This window comes from Rhamphochromis longiceps, linkage group LG23, assembly GCF_057381845.1.
Source record: "Rhamphochromis longiceps isolate RC_006_pf linkage group LG23, R_longiceps_female_GT1.1, whole genome shotgun sequence".
Taxonomy (NCBI): domain Eukaryota; kingdom Metazoa; phylum Chordata; class Actinopteri; order Cichliformes; family Cichlidae; genus Rhamphochromis; species Rhamphochromis longiceps.
The window spans coordinates 47,615,308-47,638,302 of NC_140578.1; the positions used below are offsets into that span (position 1 = coordinate 47,615,308).

General features: G+C 44.4%; 1 protein-coding gene across 1 annotated transcript in view; it reads left to right on the plus strand.

The window, feature by feature from the left end:
* nlgn4xa (neuroligin 4 X-linked a) overlaps positions 1-21,173 on the plus strand; it is a 134,291-nt gene extending 113,118 nt beyond the window's left edge. The window contains exon 6 of the mRNA XM_085397741.1: positions 18,732-21,173. Within this exon, the coding sequence (XP_085253867.1) occupies positions 18,732-19,626 (895 nt within the window). The 3' untranslated portion in view covers positions 19,627-21,173. The remainder of the gene's footprint in view (positions 1-18,731) is intronic.
* Positions 21,174-22,995: the final 1,822 nt, after the last annotated feature.

The following is a 22,995-nucleotide window of genomic DNA, read 5'->3' on the forward strand; positions in this document are numbered from 1 at the left end:
ACGTCCTCATTTTAGGTTTGACAGCGTTTTAGCAGGTAAAGGTGATGTTTTGACATGAATTGAGCTGCTGTTTTGGGAAGGCCTCGAAGGGGACTGGCGACGGCTCCCTGGCAGATCCCCGTGCACTAAATAGAAGTGAAGAAGTTAAAAAATGGAGACCAAGGAAGGAGGGAGGGTGGGGCACGTAAACGAGAACGATCAGCTTGCAGAACTGGGGGAACCTCTGTAGATGACAGCCGGAAGCGTGTTTGGAGGCGTGGTCCCACTCCTGAAATTCCGAAACATAATCTCCAATAAATGGAAAGAATCTTGAGGGATGGCTGTTACGAGTAAAGGCAGCCCAGAAACTTTACCAGCAGCACACATCGTTGTGTGCCTCAACTTTCGGTCTTTTACCCAAGCTTATCTGCCATTCTTTTGGGATCAGATTTATTTGAAATGTACTTTCTTTAAAGCACTATATGGAAGAAACCAAATTCATATTCCCATTTCGCTACCCTCTTATTCTCATAACTGGTTTAATTGTACTGTGAGTGAAGTGGCAAAAAGCATCGTAAAGTGTTTTTTGTTTCTCAAGAAACCAGCTCCACGTGTTTTCATGACTGTAGTGGATTCAAATAGTCATTTAATTACTTCTGTAGTTTTTTTTATTTTTATTTTCAGTTAAAATTTTCACTGTAGCCATGAATCACCATCAGATCCTGTGACTGTGAAGACATAACGTGTGATTCAAATCATTTTATTACTTGCAAACACCTCCGTGAGCCCTAATGGGCAATGGATGACTCCTCCTATAAGGACAGAAATGTTTGATCATAGGGTAAAGGTGATCACTTAAAATAAGACTGTCATGATTTAATTGAAAGAAATATAGGTGGATCCAATCTAGTGCAGCAAAATGACCTCCAACCCCTAATGAGATGCATTTATTGTATGTTTGTGACACAATAAAGGACAGTATGGTGGCATGCATACACGTCAGGTAACCTATAATACATACTGTGTATAAATACTTAATATTCTAAGGATAGACAGAACATAAACTCTTGCTAACCTAGAGTTTGAATGATTAACATGTGAGTCAAAACCCAGCAGTGCTGGGTTTGATGAAAGGATTTTCTTGCTGTTTATATTTGGATCACGCTTTTGCTTCACACACACCTTGAGATTAGGTATCAGCGTGTTTGCAGCCCACTCATACTGAAAATTCACTTTAAGGCGAATAAATAAAGTCATGATCAGCTTCATAATCTGCAGTGTTCATTCTGGCAGACTTGCAGACATTTTGGAAGACTCTTTTCTCTTGCTGCTTTTTTAATGGGCACAGAATAAAGCACTGTCATGAATCATGGCAGAGTGACGTTTCTTTTTTTTTACTTTTCCTCATATCACTACAGAGAATTGGACAAGTTGAGCATGATACCATATGTGCATGTTAACTAGGGCTGGGTATCGTCACTGATTTCTAGAATCGATTCGATCCACGATTCTATTAAATTCGATTCGATTTGAATCTGGGAAATTTTGACAGTCAGAAATATTATAATTCAGATCAGTAAATTTACATATTTTTGTATCTATAAAAAGGAAGCTGACACACGCAAGGCTTTATCAAAGCAGAGGCCTTTGTGTCAAAGTAGCTGAAGATAAAACACAGAAAAACATGAAGGTGATTTTCCTGGCCTGGATTTTATAAAAATATTCTGCAGTACATCAAAAACGAAAGAAAACCATTAATTACCTTATGAACGTTACCTCTGGCGTTACAGCGGTTTTATTAGAGACACGGCTGAGCGTTTTGCATTTTGTATAATTTTAAAAAGTTTAAATTTGTTCAGTATTGAACGGCAGAAATTAGGTTTTCTTTTCAGAAGTATGTAAACAGAAAAAAAAACCAGCGGCCGACAGCCTGTAAACAACGGAAGACTTGTGCGTAACAAGCAAGCGAATAATGAAGAAAGGGAAACTGTTCTTGAAGTACAGAGAGAGAGAGAGGGAGCTGTGCATCGTGGTCGAAGCAAAACAGTGAAAGTCAGAGTGAATTCATGACGATGTTTATGTGAAGGGTTGGATCTTCTTTTGCTGCTGGTTCGGTCAATATTCTTTGGAGAGAGATCAAACTAACAGCTTTAGAATCGGTGCAAAAACAGGCGTAAACACAAAGCGCGGACCCGCCGACACATCAGGATCAGCGAGCTGTCGGCTTTCAGCCTATCACAAGTCGCCACTCTGTTGTAGGGCTAACACAGAGTGACACACAACATCCACACTCACATGCACAGCCATTGGCAATTTAGAAAAACCAGTTAACATAATCCCATTAACTGCATGACTTTGGATTGTGAGATGAAGCAAAGTACCTGAAGAGCACTCACGCAGACACTGGAAGAACATTGAATTCACTCCAGTTCAATTTTATTTATGTAGCACCAAATCACAACAATGTGCTTGATATAATAGGATAAAGACCCTACAGTTATAGAGTTTGTTTTTTTTGCCTGTCCCGTTTGGATCTTTAGCCATCAGAATTGTTGTCTGAAGGCCAAGAAAGATACCAAGGGACAAACATGACTGGGGGATAGGACAGGGAGAAAGAATGAAAGAAAGAGAGGGAGAGAAAGAAAAACAGAGGGGAGAAGAGACGGTGAGAAGGGGGGGGAAGAAAGAAAGAAAAACAAACAAAACACCTGGATCACCTGTATGGAGAAAAAAAAACAGAAGAGAAAACAAACAAAAGCAACATAATAAAAAAACAGCACCATCACAATAAACTAGCTAACAGTAGATATCAGTAGATACTAAATATTACATGTTATTGTGCAGCACGCAAGATCGACAGCGCACAATGTGCTTTGAGGCAGCAGCCAAGAAAGCTGTAGTCCGCGTCTGTGAACACCCGTGTATACACCTGTGTGCACACCTGTGTGCACACCTGTGTGGATCAGCATGCTTGCATTCCAAAGGTTTCTCCATGTAACGATCTGCTAGGGAGTGTGGGGAGCCACAGCCCCGTCCACCAGGGTATGAAGCAGGTATGGAGGAGATCCAGGCCCCAGACATCCAGAGGCCCCAGAATACGAGGACCCAAGGAGGACCACCAGGGGGGGAACCATGTCACCCTCCTGGGAAGAGCTGAGGAGAGCCCCAAACGAGAGGTCACCAAGCAGCCACGGAGCAGAGGCCAGAGGGGGTTGCAGTGACGTGTCCGCGGGCTCTGCCGGCAACCAGCTGTACTAGAGAGGACCGGGCCCAGAGGCCTGAGGGCACCCACCCTCCAGAAGGGGCCCAGCTGGGCCACAGGCGCCACGCCCCGCCAATCGGCCACCAGGAGTGAGCCGGTACATACATGAGCGCCCAGCCCCAGACACCAAGAACCACCGACACACCAACGTCTGAGGGCATCAGCCACCGGCAGGGAGTGTGGTGAGGGGAGATAGGTCTCCATACCTCAGAGAGGTGGAGTCTAAGACCCAAGCTGACATATAGACACAGACGAACAGGCGCACGCGGACACAAACATGCATTCCCACCCCATATGCACAACCAAATACTCAGCACTCACCCGACGTGTAGACAGACACAAATAGACACTGCACAGACAGTCGCACTCCCCAAACATACTCTATATCCCAGGTCCAGGTACCCCCGCCCCCAGAAGGGAAAACCGTACCCAGACCCAGGACATGTAACCCTTTTCTCTGGGGTGGAGGAAAGCAGACCGCCTCCTTATCTGCAGTAGCAGGGAGGCTCCGCATCCCAGACCCCAATCCGACGGCCAGCACCTCCTCCCTGCCCCCCAGCCCTGACGGCTAACACAACCGGGGTGAGTGAAGACCCCAAACCTCCCTACGCCCGCTCATATGTAGTGTTGCTGTGTGCTGTTCTAAAGTGCATTTAAAACTCAGGAGAACATGGTACTAGCTTCCTCTCAGAGAGCAGCACGGCTCCTCCAGAAAAACCCTCAGTGTCTAAATGCATTTAAAGTTGAGGGTAGGGCACCAGCGCCAGAGGTGGGTTTGAATACACAGAACATCCTCTGGACGCTGTATGACGTGCCCACCCCCAAGCCCCTATATGTATGTGTTATGTGAGAGTAAGAGTAATGTGGATGTCTAGGTTGCAGAATAAAATTGAGGCACAGGCGGCCAGAAGGGGACAGAGGGGGAGTGCCTCCCCTGCACCCTGGTGACACACCTGCACCCCAAGCCCTGCGTGTGTGGGTGGGTGTGGAGGAGTGGGAATAGGGAGGCAGCTGAGGATGGGGAGGGAAGAGAGGGAGGGGCAAGCGGCCCCTCCCTGGGGCCAGCTCCCCCGCTGACCCCAGTAGGCACCCCCACACTCCGGAACCCACCAGGGCAAGGGGGCCCAGGCCCATCCGGACCGGGGCCCGCAGCAGCAGCACCGCCCAGCCCCACAGAGTCCGGGACAGCCCACCCGACTCCACCGCAGAGAAAACTGCACCAACCCCATCATCCAATCCTCTTCCAGACTACACAAGACAATAGACACCCAGGTGGAGTTGGACTGGTTCGTATATAGTGCTTTTCTACTCTCTCGGAGTACTCAAAGCTAGACAACATGCCACATTCACACCCATTCTCACAAGCACTTTCTCTATACATAGTGCTTTCTAAGTACATTCACACTCTGGAATGGATGCATTGGAGATGCATCCATTCCAGAGGGATTAGTATCTTGCCAAAGGATACTTGACATGCAGACTGGAGGAGCCAAAGATTGAACCACCAACCTTCGGATCAGTAGATGACCTGCTCTACCTCCTGAGCTACAGCCACCTGTTACCTTGTAACAGGAAGAAACCTGCAGCAGAACCAGGTTCAGGGAGGGGCAGGGCCATCTGCTGCGAATGGCTAAGGGCGAGGTGTGGGAGCCAAGACAAAAGACACAAATGTGGACAAAGACACAATGTGGAAGAGAGCCAAAGATGAATAATAATGTTTAAATGCAGAGGTGTATAAACACATAGTAAGTGAAAGCATGCACACTCCAAAGCACCCCAGTGTGGAGATGGTAGATGGGAGACCTACTTGAAGTAAGAGTGCTAATCACTGCATCACTGTGCTATCCCAGGCTTTCATATTCAGATAGACACAGCCCACTGCTGACCATGGTATCTTACAAATAACTTGAGTCTTGAGTAAAAAGGAGGAAAAATAAACTGCTCTCCTGAGATGAAAGTAATTAAGTATAATCCCAAACAACATTTAAGATTAAGATAGAGCTAACCGCGATGACCTATGTAATGTGAACTTACCGTTGATCCTTTTTTCTTATTGCTAATAGTTTTTTCTAAAGATCACCATTTTAAAACTGACACTACAAAGCACGTTGTTTGAGATAACAGCTGAATAATAAGTGTACATGTGGGTTTAACTGCACGCTGAATGTTCAAAACACATCAGCATAATTCTTTAAAGAAGTGGCACATCATCAAAAACAGTTTATCTGCCTTTCATGGCTGCCACTTAAAGATGAAGCGTTTCAATATGACTGAAACATACTGATGTGATGTGTTGGATGATGCAGTGACAGCTGAGTTTCAGAATATCAGCTGTACAGTTCTGCCATTTGTCACATAGCAGGCATAAGTTTTAGAAGTTTTGAACTTTTGATTTGCCAGTGCACTGATACAGGTATGTGTAGGGAGAGTCTAAGGGGCTTGGAAAGAAAAGCGTCTGGCTTTCTTGAAAACATTTCATCTGAGAAGCTTCATCAGTTCTAAGAGCAATTGGTGGAGAGTCCCAGATTTTAAGCCCTATGGGAGTGTCCCCAAGAGGGTCATGGACCCCCATTGATCCTCTACCTAATCACAGAAGCCAAGGTGTGAAAACGGGTGTAGGTCACAATCAGCAAGTTTTGGGTGAGCTCATGTAGCAGATGTGAAATGGTCGACTGCGTTGTGACAACAGACACGGACTGGCTGGAAACAGGGTTTATTCCTATAAAACAGAGTGCAGCAGCAAAATCAGTGTCACACAGCGGCAGCAGGCTTCTCCTCACCCAGTGTGGAGTCCGTACAGCTCTGGCTAGGAAACCCCACACCCGCAATGTGGCCGCAGGTGGCGTTACACTGATTAATGTCCCACTTCAACAATGACACACGGGACCTCAGTTCCACAAAAAATAAAGTTCACACAATAAAAAAGTATAACCTATGTACAATACAGTTTTGAGAATGTTCACAATTCGTACATTATATCTCAGCTACATACTCCCCCCTGAACTTCTCAAAACCCGTTAGGTAAGGGTGAGCAACTGAGCGTCACATAACATTTCGTAACTGTCAATGATCTGGAAATTCACTACCCGGTGATACGTGCAACAAATATGTTTCCCAACTCATGGGGAGAGTAAACAGAAGAAAGTTGGCCAGACCCCCTAATGTTTACTCGCAAGAGAAAGTGCCTTATACACTATCCTGAACAAACAACACGGTAACAGCTACTATATGATGAATAGTACTCTGAGCTGAAGACAATCTCAAAATAGGTGTTAACATCTGACATGAAAATCACCCAACATGTAAAACAAGTAGCCCTCACAGAAACAAGTTCTTGGCAAAGCTGCTCACTACATTGCCTGTTTGTAGGTTTCTTTGCTTCATAGTCTGGATTAACCTATTCACAGGCTTCACTATTCGACCCACTCTCGTCCTGATCTGGCCTGCTGCATTACTTGGGGGTACACCACCATGTTTCATGAGGCTCCCAACCTCGCTGACTGGCTGACTTTCAGGGTAACTGATACTTGGTAGTGTTCCCTCCTCAACTGGGGTAGTGCAAGCCCTGCTGTTGTTGTCATCATCTACTTCAGGGTAAGCAGCTACTTCACTACTGGCACTGTCACTGTCCTGATGCTCCTCATCATCCAACTGCGCACAGACACTGTCTCCAATACTGTCACACTCTTGGGGTCCTCTAGGAGCCGGGACACAGTCATCCGTCATCTGAGCCACCCAACGGGCTGTGCGTTCAGTACAATCGTCCTCAGGATCAGCGACAGGGGATTCTCCATCAGATTGACTCTGCTCCTGGCCGAGTTCTGATTCACTGGCAAAAGACATCTCTGGTTCGCCCTCGGACTCTATGGGCAGGAAATTAGCCTGCAAAAGCAAGTTCCTATGGACAACTTTCTCCTGTCCACTCTTGACGTTCCTGATGCGATACGTGTGGCATGTGGGGTTCTTGGAGATCACAGTGTAGATGGTCGACTCCCACCTATCAGCTAACTTCCTACGACCCCGTTCGCCCTTGTTTGCCAAAAGGACACGATCTCCTTCCTCAATGTCAACACCTTTCTGCTTTTTGTTGTACAGGTCTGCTTGACGCTGCTGACTAGCTCCGGTGTTAGTCTGGGCCAATGCGAGTGCTTCTCTGAGGTCATCTCTCATCCTTTTTACATAACTGTCATAGTCTGTTACATCATTGTCCCTTGCAACATTGTGAAACATGACATCCACTGGTAACCTGGGGATACGCCCGTACATTAGGAAGAACGGTGCGTAACCAGTGGACTCATGAGCGGTGCAGTTGTAGACAAAGGTCAATGTCTGCAACATCTGAGGCCACTTGTGCTTCTCCCTCGGAGGTAGGGCTCTGATCATATTTCCCAAAGTCCTGTTAAAACTTTCGGTGTGACCGTTACCCATAGGGTGGTAAGGTGTCGTTCTTGACTTCTGCACCCCGGCCACTTGCAGCAGCTCTTGGATCAACTCACTCTCAAAATTGGCGCCCTGGTCTGAATGGATCCTTTGAGGGAAGCCATAGACACAGAAATATCTGTCCCACAACTGGCGCGCAACTTGTTTTGCCGTCTGATCTGAGCACTGGAAAGCATGGGCCATCTTGGTGAAATGGTCAGTCACTACTAGAACATCCACACTCTTGCCCCTGTGATCCTCTGCGGACCAGAAGTCTATGCAGACGAGCTCAAGAGGACCGGTAGTTTTAATGCTTTCAAGAGGAGCCCTCCCCTCAGGCTCGAGTGTTTTGCTGACAACACAACGTTTACAGCACTTGACATGCTCGCGAATGTCATGCTCCATGTTGATCCAGAAAAATCTCTGCCTGGCTAGGTACAGAGTTCTGCTTTGGCCCTGATGGCCAGCATCATCATGGACACCTGACAGGACTTGACTGATTAATGTGGATGGGGTCACGTACTGATGGCGCTTTTTGCCAGTGAGCAGGTCTTTGCTCACTCTGTACAGGATACCATCCAACACTTTCAACTTTTCCCACTGTTTCATCGTCTTTTGCGCTCTGTGCGACAGGTGAGCTCTTTCTCTACGTGATGGACGCCGACCACGTACGACGAACGGAATGACTTGAGACAGTGTCACATCTGCTCTCTGCTCCTCCTGTAGCTCCTGGAGCGAGAAGGCAGACAAGGTGTTCTGGCCTAGTGAGGGAAACCGATCTAGCTCTTGAGTCAACCAGGAGATTGCTCTCTGTTTTGAGCCTTGGTCCCACTCAGCGTGGCCTGCGAAGACTGCGGAAACTTCATCATTAGTCAGGGAACAACACCCTAGGCTCTCTGCAGGGGCCAAACACTCAACACTTTGGTGGTTGGCACTGAGCCTGAATGCATCCTGAACCGAGATTTCTTTGACCTGTTGCGACTCCTCTAACAGGGTTGCATAGGGTTCAGTCATGAGTCTCTGACTAACACGGTTGTGAACGAATGGCTGCCTGCTCAGTGCATCTGCAACGACATTTTTACTGCCAGGAATGTACTTGATGCTGAAGTCGTAGGGGGACAGCTTTGACACCCACCTCTGTTCACATGCATCAAGCTTGGGCTTCGTGAGAATATATGTTAGGGGGTTATTGTCTGTCCAGACGGTAAAGCTATGCCCCTTCAACCAGTGGCTGAATTTGTCACAGACAGACCACTTTAGCGCCAGAAACTCAAGGCGATGGGCGGGATAGTTTCTCTGTGCACGGGCGAGGGCCTTGCTGGCAAATGCAACGGGACGTGCTTTACTCTCGCCCTCTTGGACTTGTGACAGCACAGCACCCAAGCCGTCCTGTGAAGCGTCTGTCGACAAGATAAATGGTTTGTTGAAATCAGGGTGAGCAAGCACAACGGAGTCAAGGAGTGCAGCCTTCAAGCGTTCAAACGAGTCAACATGCTCCTTCTTCCAATCACTTGGGCTGAGCCTCCGGAAAGAAGCAGCACCTCGGGCATTTACTTTCTTTCCTTTAGGAGCGGCAGTCAGGGTAAAAAGGGGTCTGGCAATCTTAGAACAGTCCTGTATGAAGTGTTGGTAATACATTACCATACCCAGAAACGACTTTATCTTCTTCTGGGATGGCGTAACCCCGTCCTCCATCATGAGATCAGCCTCTGAGATAGCGGTGATCGCCTTAACCTTGTCAGGATCGGTCGAAACCCCGCCTTCAGTCACAACATGGCCCAGAAATCTCACACTCCTTCGGAGCAGATGACATTTTTTGGGGGCCAGTTTCAGTCCATGGGCACGTAGTCTGCTAAACACAATCTCCAACCTCCTGAGAGCCTCTGCTTCATTGGGTGCATAAACAAGCAGGTCGTCCAGGTAGCACAGCAGGGTTAGGAAATTCTGGTCGCCAAATATGCCCATCATGAGACGCATGAAGCTCGCCGGGCTGTTGCACAGGCCTTGGGGGAGTCTGTTAAACTCGTAGAGCCCCATTGGTGTTGTGAAGGCCGTTAGCTTTTTGTCCTCCTCTGCCATCTCAATATTGTAGAAGCCAGAGGTGAGATCCATGGCACTGAAAATTGCGTTACCTCCCAGGGCTGCCAGACAGTCTGACTGGTGGGGCAAGGGATGGGCATCCTTGACTGTGCGTGCGTTCAACCAGCGGTAGTCCACGCATATTCTGAGATCTCCATTCTTCTTCCACACCAGTACCAGTGGGGACGCCCACTCACTGTTGGATTTGCGGATCAGCTCTCGCTCCTCCATCTCTGTGAGCACCTGTCGCAACTTGTGGTACTGCCCTGGAGGGACGCGCCGATAGGGAAGTCTGAACGGCCTGTCGTCAGACAGATGGATGCGATGGACAAAATCCTTTGCCAGTCCACAGTCCAGCTTACCCTTGGAAAAGACATCCTCATACCTGTGGATCAGTTGCAGTACCTGAGCCTTCCAGTGGTCTGAGACTTCACAAGAGTTGAGGTCTAGGTCCTCCAACCCCATCTTCTGCAAGCTGTCACGCAGGCTAGGGCAGGAGGGAGGGCTACTCTGTGCGTCGCTACACACTGTCTGGCTCTGGACCCTAAGGGTCTCACTTGGGTTTTGGTCAGAAGCCACTTCGAGATCTTCAACAGCTACACAAGCGGAAGCATCTGCTACCTTAGCGTTTCGTCTCAATGTGATAGGCTTATCACATGTGTTCAGGATTCGAACAGGGACCCACCTATCGCCACTCATAGAAACCACAGTTCTACAGACAATGACACCTTTTTTATGAGTTTGCGATTTTGGTGGTTCAACCAGAATGGCGCTGCCCTCGGAAAGGGGTGATGACGCTGGCAGTCTGCCCCATACAAGGTGCTCTTGCTTGGGGAGTAGAGTCACTGCCTGAGCTAGTTTGACAGTGCCAATGACATCTGGCATTTTGTCACCCCTCCACCGGTTAATGCCAGACAGCATATTCAGAAACTGCACTATTTCAGGCGCTTCTGCTGATTCGGGTTTGCTCAGGACTTGCCAGAAATGGGGGGACAGCCTGAAGTGTCTGAGGAGGTGTTTGATAACATTTGTCCCTAAAATCAACTGATCTTTCTGACCGGGGACCACTAGGGCAGGCACTCTGAACGTACAATCATACACTTCCATTTTCAACTCGCATATACTCTTGGGTTTAACCTGAACTCCACCACAGCCCACTAGCACAATGTCGGTACGAGTGTCGCTTAATTCCAATGCGACCCCAGCGCTCTTTAACTCTCGCTCCGCCTCTTCGCTCAAGGTACACGCCATGGAACCTGTATCAAGAAGGGCCTGCAAAGAGACTTTGTCATTCACCAATGCATTCGTGTAAAATAGGCTGTCTGCCTCATCAAGTCTTACTATATTCTGGGAAAGTACAACAGTACCAGGTGGGGCACACTTCAGGCTTTCTTTGTATACAGTCTGTATGTCATCACTGGGATTGAGGGTTTCACACTCTTCGCTCACACTGTCCCCTCTCAAGTGCAAGCACCCTAGTTTCCCTGGGGATTATTTTGCTGGGTAATGGGCTCAGCTGCTCTGGGGCAGTCTTTCCTCTGATGCCCAACCTCCAGGCAACCTAGACATCTCCTCTCTCTCATGCAGTGAGTGCGCGTGGAATGTGAGCTATTGCCACAAACCTGGCACGAAGGGAACCTGGCTGAGGCTAGAGGCTGTGGTCTAATTACGGGGTGGACAGGCTGGTTGGAGCACTCTAACACCCTCTCCAGCATACTGAGCACGCGGTCTAGAGCACTTGGGTCTGAAGCGGCAGCTCCAGCAGCCTTACCCGGGCTGTCCTGGGAACATTTTACTGTACCTACTTGGGCATGGTTCAGTTCAAACTCAGGCGACTCGCTTGTGGTTGTCGCAGTGGCCACGAGGAGGGGATGGGGTCTGGCAGAGCCCAGGCTCTTCTTTTTTGCATGACACTCTCTTTGGTGTTCATCAATGGCTTCCTGAACCTCCATTACTGTCTATTTACTGATGGGCTTACATTTGAAAACACAGGCGAGGCTGGGATCAGGACAATTTCTGATAAACATCATGGCTATCTCTGCCTCCATGTTCTCCATTTTGCCTCCCTGACGCTGTAAATGCTTGTCAGCTGCCTCAGCAGCGATATTAAGCCTCACCCAATAGTCTACTGGGAACTCTTTTGCAACTGCTTGGGTGGCATAGAAGTCAGCCAGTGGTTGACAGGAGCCAGGACTATCACTAAAATAACGCCTGAGTATGGCATAGATGGTCTCAGGGTTGGTCACTACACCAGAACATGAGTTACTTTTCAAACCCACCTTAACAATGTTTTTAGCTCTGCCGAGGAGGTGGTTTAAGACTTCATCCACCTGCACGGCTCTAGACAACCCTCTCTTCTCTAAGTACACTTCCATCATGTCTATCCACTCATGAACAGAGTACTTATCCGCATCATCACCTCTGTACATAGGTGGGTCTTTGATATCTTGTCGGACCACTAAGTTCACTTTGGAGAGGTCGAGAGTGGTGTCAGGGCTCTTAACTTTGGGGGACTCGGCTGGAGCTGTCTGGTTTGGACCAAGTGGGACTTGACTGGATAGTAGCCGGCTAGCGATTGATTCACCTATCTGGGTTCCCAATTCACCAATGAGCTCACGTAGCTCTTTGTGTGTGCTGTCGTCGCTCAAAGCAGGGGTTGAGGACTGGCGCTCATGAGCTTTATTTCGAATAATGTCATCTGACTCTGCTGGCTCATCATGCGACATTATAGACCTGTCTCTCACTTCATCTGCCCCAGACAGTCTCCAACCTCTCCCAGCGACTGGCGTGAAAAGGTTAAAGGAGTCTTGGCCCCTACCAGCCATGTTGCTTACAGGAGGTTAGCAATAACTACAAAGGGGATCAGAAACAAAAGGAATACAAAAATACCTATCACTCAGAAAAATACAACACAAGTAAACACGGCTCAGTTAGACTCTAACAGGTGTAACTGGGAGAAATGCCTACTAACAGAACACTGGAAATTTTTTGCTGACCCACAGAATAATTTTACTTATATTACAGGTGTCGGAAGTGTTCAGCTCAACCTCAGCGATCGGCAGCGGCTGATCAGATGCATCCGGGTCACGGCACCACTTTTATGTAGCAGATGTGAAATGGTCGACTGCGTTGTGACAACAGACACGGACTGGCTGGAAACAGGGTTTATTCCTATAAAACAGAGTGCAGCAGCAAAATCAGTGTCACACAGCGGCAGCAGGCTTCTCCTCACCCAGTGTGGAGTCCGTACAGCTCTGGCTAGGAAACCCCACACCCGCAATGTGGCCGCAGGTGGCGTTACACTGATTAATGTCCCACTTCAACAATGACACACGGGACCTCAGTTCCACAAAAAATAAAGTTCACACAATAAAAAAGTATAACCTATGTACAATACAGTTTTGAGAATGTTCACAATTCGTACATTATATCTCAGCTACACTCACTGTGAAACCTAAGCTCACCCTATCATATGACTTACTGCGGTCAAATGGCCCAAGATGTATGTGGGCATTAATGCGTCTGGGAAGGATCTCAGAACCGCATCATAGATGGATAGTTGGTGTCGTAAGCCCCGCCCTCTGTTCAAAGATGGTGGTGGCACGATGACCTGGATGACTGAGAATCTTCACAGACATACATGTAGGGAAAGGAGAAAAGTGATTACAGGCCCATTACATGTGTGTTGCTGCTGACTGGACCGAGCACATTCCCTTGGAAACAGTGAATGTTTTTCAGGCAGACGAACAAAAGTTGAGTCTCTCTCTGTTCAGTCCTAGAGCGATGTTAATATTGAAGTCTCCACAACTGATTTAGAAAGTGGAAGAATCAGCAGTATGTCAGCCTTCACTGCGTTAAATGCTTCCTCACTTCCTCTCTTTGTCTTTTATCAGTTTTATGAGTGCCATATATTTCCCATTTTTCATGAAGTGATATCATAAAAGCTGCATTGCAACTGCAATCTTAAGTAATGTTTTAGACTGTGTTCACTTCATAATATCATCATTTGCTGATTTACCTCTCCCAAAGCAAAGTATTTGGCCTCTACCTCATTCCCCATCACTGTAACTCAAATTAAAACAGGATTGAAACATTCTAGACATTTTTTTAAATATTTTTTAATATACTACTTTATTCATAGATATTTTCAGCTGGGACAAAGTAACACTGAAAGTATCTGTTGCACCTCTGTAGTGACATTGCATTGCAGCTGTGAATTATATGCCTTAAAACACCTGCTTTATGGACAGGAACACAGATGTAGGATTCCAACTTACAGCAAGAGTCGCTGTTTCCAACAGATGGGATGCTTGATGGAAACCTGGAAGAGGAGTATATATTTTGCTGTTCAATAAGCACGGAGGACCTCAAACATTGACATTTCTTAAAGCTGATAGCAGTGGTAGGGGATGGCATATTGTTCCAGCATATGTTAGTGCTGAGATGACCGGCCTTAAGTGAAACGCCGCCACCTGCTAGCAACGCCTAATGTATGAGTCCATATGTAAGCACCAGTTGGAGGGCAAGCCTCGCAGCGTTGCTGTGATCAACCTTTTTAATGAGAGGACAAATTTATGAAATGGCACAGGTGGTGCTGTGAACATATTACACTCATGTCTTTGAAAACTGGAAACTGTATAGAAATATTTTCTATGGCCTACATTACCTTTAGAATATAGAAAGCATTAATACTGTGAAGTGTTTAGGTATGAATGCCACTGATGCTGGTTTTTGTTGGTTCTGTTTGTTTTCTGTATGTCTCCATCTGAATTCCAGACTTTTTTTCCTTACTTGAAATGAAACGTGGGTTTACATAATCAGACAGCCATCCATGGGCATGCCCAAATGATATCTCTCCTTAACATTTTATAGGAGGTTTTTCAAATTTGGCACTCACTCGCTCAAAGGTAAGAGATCAAACTTCAATACAAATTCATGTCTTCCACACAAGGTAGAAAATCTGCTTGTAATTCAGCTCTGTTATTCAATAACAGAAGGTGGTGAACAAATGTTTGAATAGGTCTGGACAGATATGGATGTAAGTACGAAGCAGACTGCTTAGCAGATACATACAACTGCAGTCTTCATTTTTGTGAAAGTTCTTAAAGACGTGCAGAAAGCAATGGTGGCGTTGTGCTGGCTACATAGCAAGAAAGTTCTGGTTTTGAGCCTTTTTGTCAGCTGGGGTCTCATTTTGTGTGTGTTTTATTTCTAAATTATTTCTAAACTGGACACATCAAGTCATTTTTTTATTTTAAACTAAAGACTCTACAATAATACAGAGTAAGCATTTGGTGACAGCTGAAAAGAAAAACTCCCTAACAACAGGAAGAAACCTCTGTCAGAATTAGACTTGGGGAGGATTTAAAAGTAGAATGGGAGCCAGAGCCTTCAGTTTTCAGGCCCCTCTTCTGTGGAACCAGCTTCCAGTTTGGATTCAGGAGACAGACACTATCTCTACTTTCAAGATTTGGCTTCAAACTTTCCTTTTTGCTAAAGCATATAGTTAGGGCCTGCCGGCAGCATGGTGGTTAGCACTGTTGCCTCACAGCCAGACGGTCCTGAGTTTGATTCCACCACCTGGTCTGGTCCTTTTTGTGTGGCGTTTGCACATTCGCCCTGTGTTTCTGTGGGTTCTCTCCGGGTACTCCGGCTTCCTCCCACAGTCCAAAGACATGCAGACAGTGGGGTTAGGTTAATTGGTAACTTTAAATTCCCATAGGCGTTAATCTGAGTGTGAATGGTTGTTTGTCTCTGTGTTAGCCCTGCGACTGACTGATGACCTGTTCAGGGTGTAACCTGCCTCTTACCCTAAGGACAGCTGGGATAGGCTCCACCCCCACCGCAACCCTGAAAGGGATAAGTGGAAGAGAATGGATGAACACTTCCATCCAGTGCTCTAATGGGGTGATATGGTACTTTAAGGGCTTTAAGATAAGATGGGCCCGGATTATTCAAGAACATTCAAGCCAATATGGGCAAAATCTGCTCTCTCTTTCTAGTTGATCCAAAATGCTGCAGCATTTTAGCACTCCTGATAATAAATACAGTAGTCCAGCCCAGAAGAAATGCATAATGTTGTTTTCTATGCAGCACCTGAGAGAAGATGCTTCTGATTTTAGGGCTATTACACAAATGCAAGAAAGCAGTCCGACATATTTGTTCAAAATGTCCGTTGAAGTCCAAAGTAATGCCATCCAGAGTTTTATCTGAATTTGCTATGCCTTCTAATAATGCTGCCTAAGCAAAGCACGTATTACAAAACCCTGTAACACCACAATTAGACCTGTGTGGAGAGAACTCCTCATTTACATGAACAAATTGGAGTCGGTTAGATAGATTCAAACCAGTGCAGTGCAGTGCCTTGATTACATACGGCATCTGCTAATCTCTGTAGCAAAATAAGGCTATTTGAGTAAGAGTTTTACCCAACCTGCAAAGCCTCCAAGGCCAGACATGCTTGCTCAGGGTAGTACAGCACAAGCTGTGGCTTTGACTTCTGTATACCAGACATGTGAAATATTAGTAAATACAATTTCCATCCCATAAATGTCTACACTAATGTATTTGTTTAGCTGTTTATTTATTTGGTATATAGCAATACATTACACTGGTATATTTATTTTTTTACTACTGTGTAAATACTATGGAAAGAACACAATCACATCGAGTAAAATGGTAAATGGTTCTTATACAGCTCTTTTCTATCAGAGCAATCAAAGCGCTTTACACAGCTTACCTCATTCACCCACTCATACAAACACTGTGCTCTTTATATGTAAGGGCTTTCTATCTAACATTCACACACATTCATACTCTGATGGATGCATTGGAGAGCAACATGGGGTTAGTATCCTGCCCAAGCATATTTGGTATCCAGACTGGAGGAATCAAAGCACCAACCTTCCAATTAGCAGATGACCTGCTCTGAGCTATAGCTTACAAAAAACAGGGTTTAATAAACATTTAAAGGATTACAAAGACCAGCAATTTAATAACAATATAACATTATAATTTAGTTTGATTCTCCAGTTCTCCAATATCTAGCCAGTTTTACTAAGCTCCTTATATATTCTGATATATATGAAGGCACACATACAAGTGTGTGTGTGCAGGTGTGTGGGTATTTTTGTGAATTTTTTGATAATATATGGAATAACATATCGGAAACTGTGATTGTAGAACTCTTGGGTCAGCTTTTTCTCCCTTAAGACTTTATTTCATTGGACACGGTCATGTTTCGAGCCTAGATAAGACACTTTAAGAATAATAAACAGACTCGGCAGTAGATTTAAGTCATCAGACATACCAGTGCTTTGTGGTGAAGAGAGAGCTGAGAGTAAAAGTGAAGCTCTCGATTTAACAGTTGATCTGCGTTTCTGGTTACGAGCTTTGGGTAGTGACTGTAAGAACGAGATCGCAGATACAGGCGGCGTAAATGAGCTTTCTCCAAAGGTTGGCTGGCCTCTCGGCCATCTGGGAGGGGCTCAGAGTAGAGTCACATTGAAAGGAGTCAGTTTAGGTGGTTTGAGCATCTGACACGGATGCCTCCTGGGTGAGGTGTTCCGGTCATGTCCCATCGGAAGGAGGCCCTGGGGCAGACACAAGAGATTATATCTCTCGGCTGTCCCACCAGAAAAGCTGGAGGAGGCTGCTAGGAAGAGGGGGGTCTGCTTCTCCTGTGACTCAGCTCTGGATATGTGGAATAACTGGACGGATGGAGTGTCAGGGGCAGCAGTTCTGTAGTAATAATAATAATTACAATAAGTACTGTTGCCTCACAGCAAAAAGGCCCTGGATTTGAATCCACCATCTCTCACACACACGCACACACACACACACACACACACACACACACACACACACACACACAACGAGCTAATCATGAACATTTCCCCTTAAAATACAATCTTTAATTGCTGACAGTAGGAATTATACATATGCTCTTAGGCTAAACTTGGCCTTAATAGCATTAAAAATGTCTTTCATAACTATTAAGTGAATTTTGCATTTTTGTCAGTTTGAGAGGGCAGCAGTGCATAAAGAGCAATATGCAGTACTATACTCTGGCTATGTTTCAGTTCAGGCTTCACTTAAGCGTCGAAAGATTCACAGTAATAATAATAATAATAATACTTTTAAAAGAAACGGATTCTAAGGATTCGAGGCACTGAAAAGAGCTGGACTGCAAATCACCAAGCAGAACAGAACGTCAAGAGACCGGATATTTTCTAACACATTCATTCAGACAGCCAGAAACTGACTGTACACAACACATCTGTCTGTAATCACAAAATACGTCACAAACAGTGCTTCTTGTTGCATCTTAAAATGCAATGTGTGAACTGTTCCTCTTGAGTACTGAGATAGACAACAACCCACAATCCGCGTGTCAGCTCCAAGGTTGTTGTATAGCTTTCACTCCTCCACAATTCTTCAAAGTTAATGAAATCATTCTCACAAAGTCACTGGAGAGGTAGCTCTTTCTCAAGCTACCAAAAAGTGCACTGAGTAACACTGAATATTAAGAAAATGTAACCTGGAAACGTGTCATTGGTGTTTAAGGACACAGAAGACTTTGTCAGCTTGTGCATTCAAATTCAGAGTCACCTCCAAACACATTAGCTTTGGAAAGAAGGAGCAAACAGATGAAAACAGATGAAAGACTTTGGGGTTTGGGGCTGATGACTCATCTGGAAGTGTCACAAATTCGTGCTAACTGAATCTAATGGACTCTTACATTGTTGAATTGTATTATCACATCACTTTAAAACTATTTGAGGAAGAGCTAATTCAAAGTCAGAAAAACCTGCTTTGTTACTTTGTGTTCGCTGTGTTTTAAATGGTAATGAATGAGATATTTAGCTTTTTTCACAGCTGTATATTTCCTTTGTCAAAATGAATTAGAAATACAGTAATGTAGTAATAATTAGCTGTCCAGAAATCCTTGGCATGTTGATTGAAAAGGGTTTTATCTGCTTTTCTCTTTCAGGGATCCAAACCAGCCAGTTCCACAGGATACCAAATTCATCCACACAAAGCCTAACCGCTTCGAGGAGGTAGCGTGGACAAAGTACAACCCCAAGGACCAGCTCTACCTTCACATTGGCCTCAAACCTCGAGTCCGAGACCACTACCGAGCTACCAAGGTTGCGTTCTGGCTCGAACTGGTTCCACACCTTCACAACATTAATGAATTTTTTCAATATGTATCCACTACTACTAAGATACCTCCACAGGACACTACACCGTATCCTTATACCAAACGATTCCCGGGTAAAAACAACTGGCCCTCCACCACACGCCACCCGGGAGTTCCTTCTGCCAACACCAAGCAAACAACCAACCAGCGCAAGAGCGGGGACCTGACTGATGAGTCAACTGTGGTGATTGAGACCAAACGGGACTACTCCACTGAGCTCAGCGTCACGATCGCCGTGGGAGCATCGCTGCTATTTCTGAACATCCTCGCCTTTGCTGCACTCTACTACAAGAAAGACAAACGTCGCCATGAGTCCAACCAGCGCGTCCCCACCCCGCAGCGCAACTCTGCTCCAACCAATACTCCATCTACTGCCAATGACGTAGCCCATCTGCAGAGTGAGGAACTGATGTCTCTACAGATGAAGCAGCAACAGCTAGAACACGAGCACCACCATGAGTGTGACTCACTTCAGGCCCACGACACGCTGCGGCTCACCTGCCCACCAGACTACACACTGACTCTCCGCAGGTCACCTGATGATATACCACTGATGACTCCCAGCACCATCACCATGATCCCCAATTCCCTGGCTGGCATGCAGCCTCTGCACAATTTCAACACTTTTGGTGGCAGCCAGAACAGTACCAACTTGCCCCACGGCCACTCCACCACGCGGGTATAGCTCAGCTGGGACGGGACTGTGCCAGGTTCCCTCTGGATTAACAACTACCCACACGAGGAGAATATAAGTTATTCAGCAGATGTTATTTTGCTACCAAGCCTTCTTGAAAAGCATATACAATATAAAGTGATCATAAACTCACAAAACTATTCAAAATGAATGTTATTACAGTAATAACTGTTTGGAGCAAATTGTCACGAAGGTTTTCGAGGAGTGTTACCAAGACAAAGGGCAACCAGTGGATGACTGTTATATAATCTCATGAGACAAAAACAGCAGTTTCTATGTTGACAGACAAAGACGACAGTTGGTGAAAAGCAACAATGGAACACCATCTTTTCCTCCATGCACCTGACTTGGGCACATGAAATGTATTTATGAAAACTTTGTATAAAAAGAACACGAAAAAAGGTATATAGACATGAGTGGAAATACAAAAAGTTTTAAAGAAGAAAAACAATATTAAAATTGCTCCTGAAACTATTGTTTTCATTTTTATTTTGCTTGTGCTTTATGTTGAGGTTTGTGTAAATATACCTGAACATCGGTCATTCTTTCTTCCTGTTACGACTTGTGTTTCATTCATTTTCGCACAATGACCAAATTGCGATCACAATCCCACACTCGGAGAGTTGCACACTGCGGGTTCGCAGGTCACCACATACAGTACTGTCTCGTGCATTGCTTCGTGTCCACGTTTTAGATACTGCATGTAGAACGAGCTTTACTTTGCATTTCAGACATCTACTGTCTGACAGTATGGACTGACTCACTCCCATCACCTGCTGTCACCCTGTTATGCTTCCAGCAGTTTTCTGTCTCAGCACTGCCTGTGCTTACGATGTGACCAGCAATGTATTATTTAGAAATAAAAAGGCAGTGATTTTTTTGTATTAATATTAGTTGGATATGTTTGTAAAGAAATATATGTTAGATATTTTAAATTGTCATATGCTAGCAATATGTAAAGTATTGTGCCAGGATTGTGATATTTTGGGTTACAAAAAAGTGAATGAGTGTAAATATTAATGATGCTAATTATTATGAAATTACAACACGAGTAGTCATAACTCTCTTTCCATTTTGCATCCTATTATGAAAAAAGAGGCAGATGATTTTAAGCTACATTTGTAAATTCTATTAAATATATATTCATTTGGTCTATAAACCAGTCGAGCTAACGAGGGTTTTAATATAGAGTTGAAAAGTCCTTATTTAGTAGTTAGTCTTGTATTTATTTGCAGTTTTGCCTTCGGTAATACTACGCATATTTCTGGACACTTGTATAAAGTTTTTCTGCAACATTTTTAATAAAATATCACAGTATTTTCTAAATAAAAAAATGGGCGAGAGATAGAAAAGAAACATGGTTCAAGGTCTGATCGGATTATTTGTCTGGTGTGTGTTTAATTGGAGAGTATTGCCACTGGACAAAAGAGCACACGTCAAAGCGTTTTCACTCCTACAAAGTCACATTCACCTTTGCACACATATTTCTACAGCAATTTATATTTTATAGAAATAAACTCACACACAAGAGTTGCTGGATTAGAAGTTTATCTGGGTTTATTGTGCCACAGCCACCCTGATAATAAAAAAACAGCTTCACAGCAAGAACTCAAACTTTATCTGAAACAAGGATGTTGCAAAGGTAAGTCTTTCATGTTGTTTTAAGTGTAATTCTTTAAAATGTTCATCTTGTTACAATTTCACGCTCACGTTCTTCATCTGTGTTTTATTTAGTAAAAAACACTTTGATTTATTAAAACGTTCAGAAATTACTCTGTCAGCTTAACTAGTCATTTTTTTATCACAGTAAAAACAGTGATTAAAAACAAGTCTTTTGTTGTGATTCCACTGTCATAGGCAAGGCAAGTTTATTGTGTAGCACATGTATAGCACAATTCAACAACAAGGTGATTCAAAGTGCTTTACAGAGACATTAGAAACAAAAACAAATAAAAAGCATGATTTAAAATTGATTAAAACAAGCAAAGAAACAAACAAACAAAACAGTATATAAAATCAAAACAGATAAAATCAAAACAGATAAAATCAAAACAGATAAAATCAGTAGTTAAAATGTAAGTCATACAACAGTCATACAACAAAAGTCTGAAAAAAATACTTGATTAAGTAGAGAAAAAAATGAGCTAACACATGTAAAAAAAACCTTCTACAACTTATAGGGTCAAAATAATAATAACACAAATTTCACAATGAAAAAACAAAGAAGACACAAACACACACACGAATAGAGTTCCAGTATATTTGAAGCTTGCTTTTTTTGTTTTGTTTCATTGACATAATTATTGAGGCTTTAAGTATCAAATGAAATGTGTGTTCTTCAAGGGGAAATAAGGGGTTGTGCAAAATTGGAAACCAACATTTCCATCCATACGTACAAGTTTGGTGTGTGGAACTGACTGTGACTGTGCTACTGTCAGTGCCCTGTTTCCACCAGGTGACACTCATCAGTTAAATTCACCTCAGATTACCCTGTGGACAATCATGAGGACACCACTGGAGTGAGTGAGGAGTGAAATCAATGCAAGATGTCAAACTGAGGTAGAAGGATAACAGGATGGTCCATAAAGCAAAGAGTGGACCCTGTTGATGCCAGACTAGGAAATTAGTATCTGTCAATGGGTGAGAGCAGCCCACTCCATCCTGGCCTACACGCTTACAAAGGGCGTGGCACTCTTCCAATAAAACCATTTTCAATTTACAATGTATACCAGTATAATCTCAGATGACACCACACTAACCAGCAGTAGAAAAACTATTTAGTAGAATAATAACTATTTGCTTTAGTAAAAGTACTAAGAAACCAAGCTAAAAGTCCTTCAGTGAAAGTGTTAAAAGTATTTATTTGTAATTTTATGTATTTTTTCTGTATTATGTCATTAGATCATTTTTACTCTTGATTAACAAAAAATATTTTTTTAATTATTTTGCAGTAATTGAAAGAGGTAGCATTTTAGTTACAGTGAAGTTAAAGCACAATAGTTGCTATTACTGCATCACTCAGTCATTGTCAGTCAGCCAGTCGGATAAAGACTGCAGAAAATAAGTTATTATGGAGCCACTATTCAGCACGGGCCTGAAGCTGATCACACGTGACCACGTTGTTTGCACAGTCTGTCTCTGTGTAATCTAGTGGGACTGGCAACTGTTAAGGTTCAAAATATTGGGGATGGAGACAAGAGAAAAAACCACAATAACAACACTGGTCCGGCCGGGTCAAGTCAAACGATGATTTTAATGATCACACACGTGGGAGATGGACACTGATGCAGACAGCCTCAGATCTCAAAATGGTGGAGCATTGCTCAAACTCTTATAGCCTCTGGTGCCTCCACCTTATCA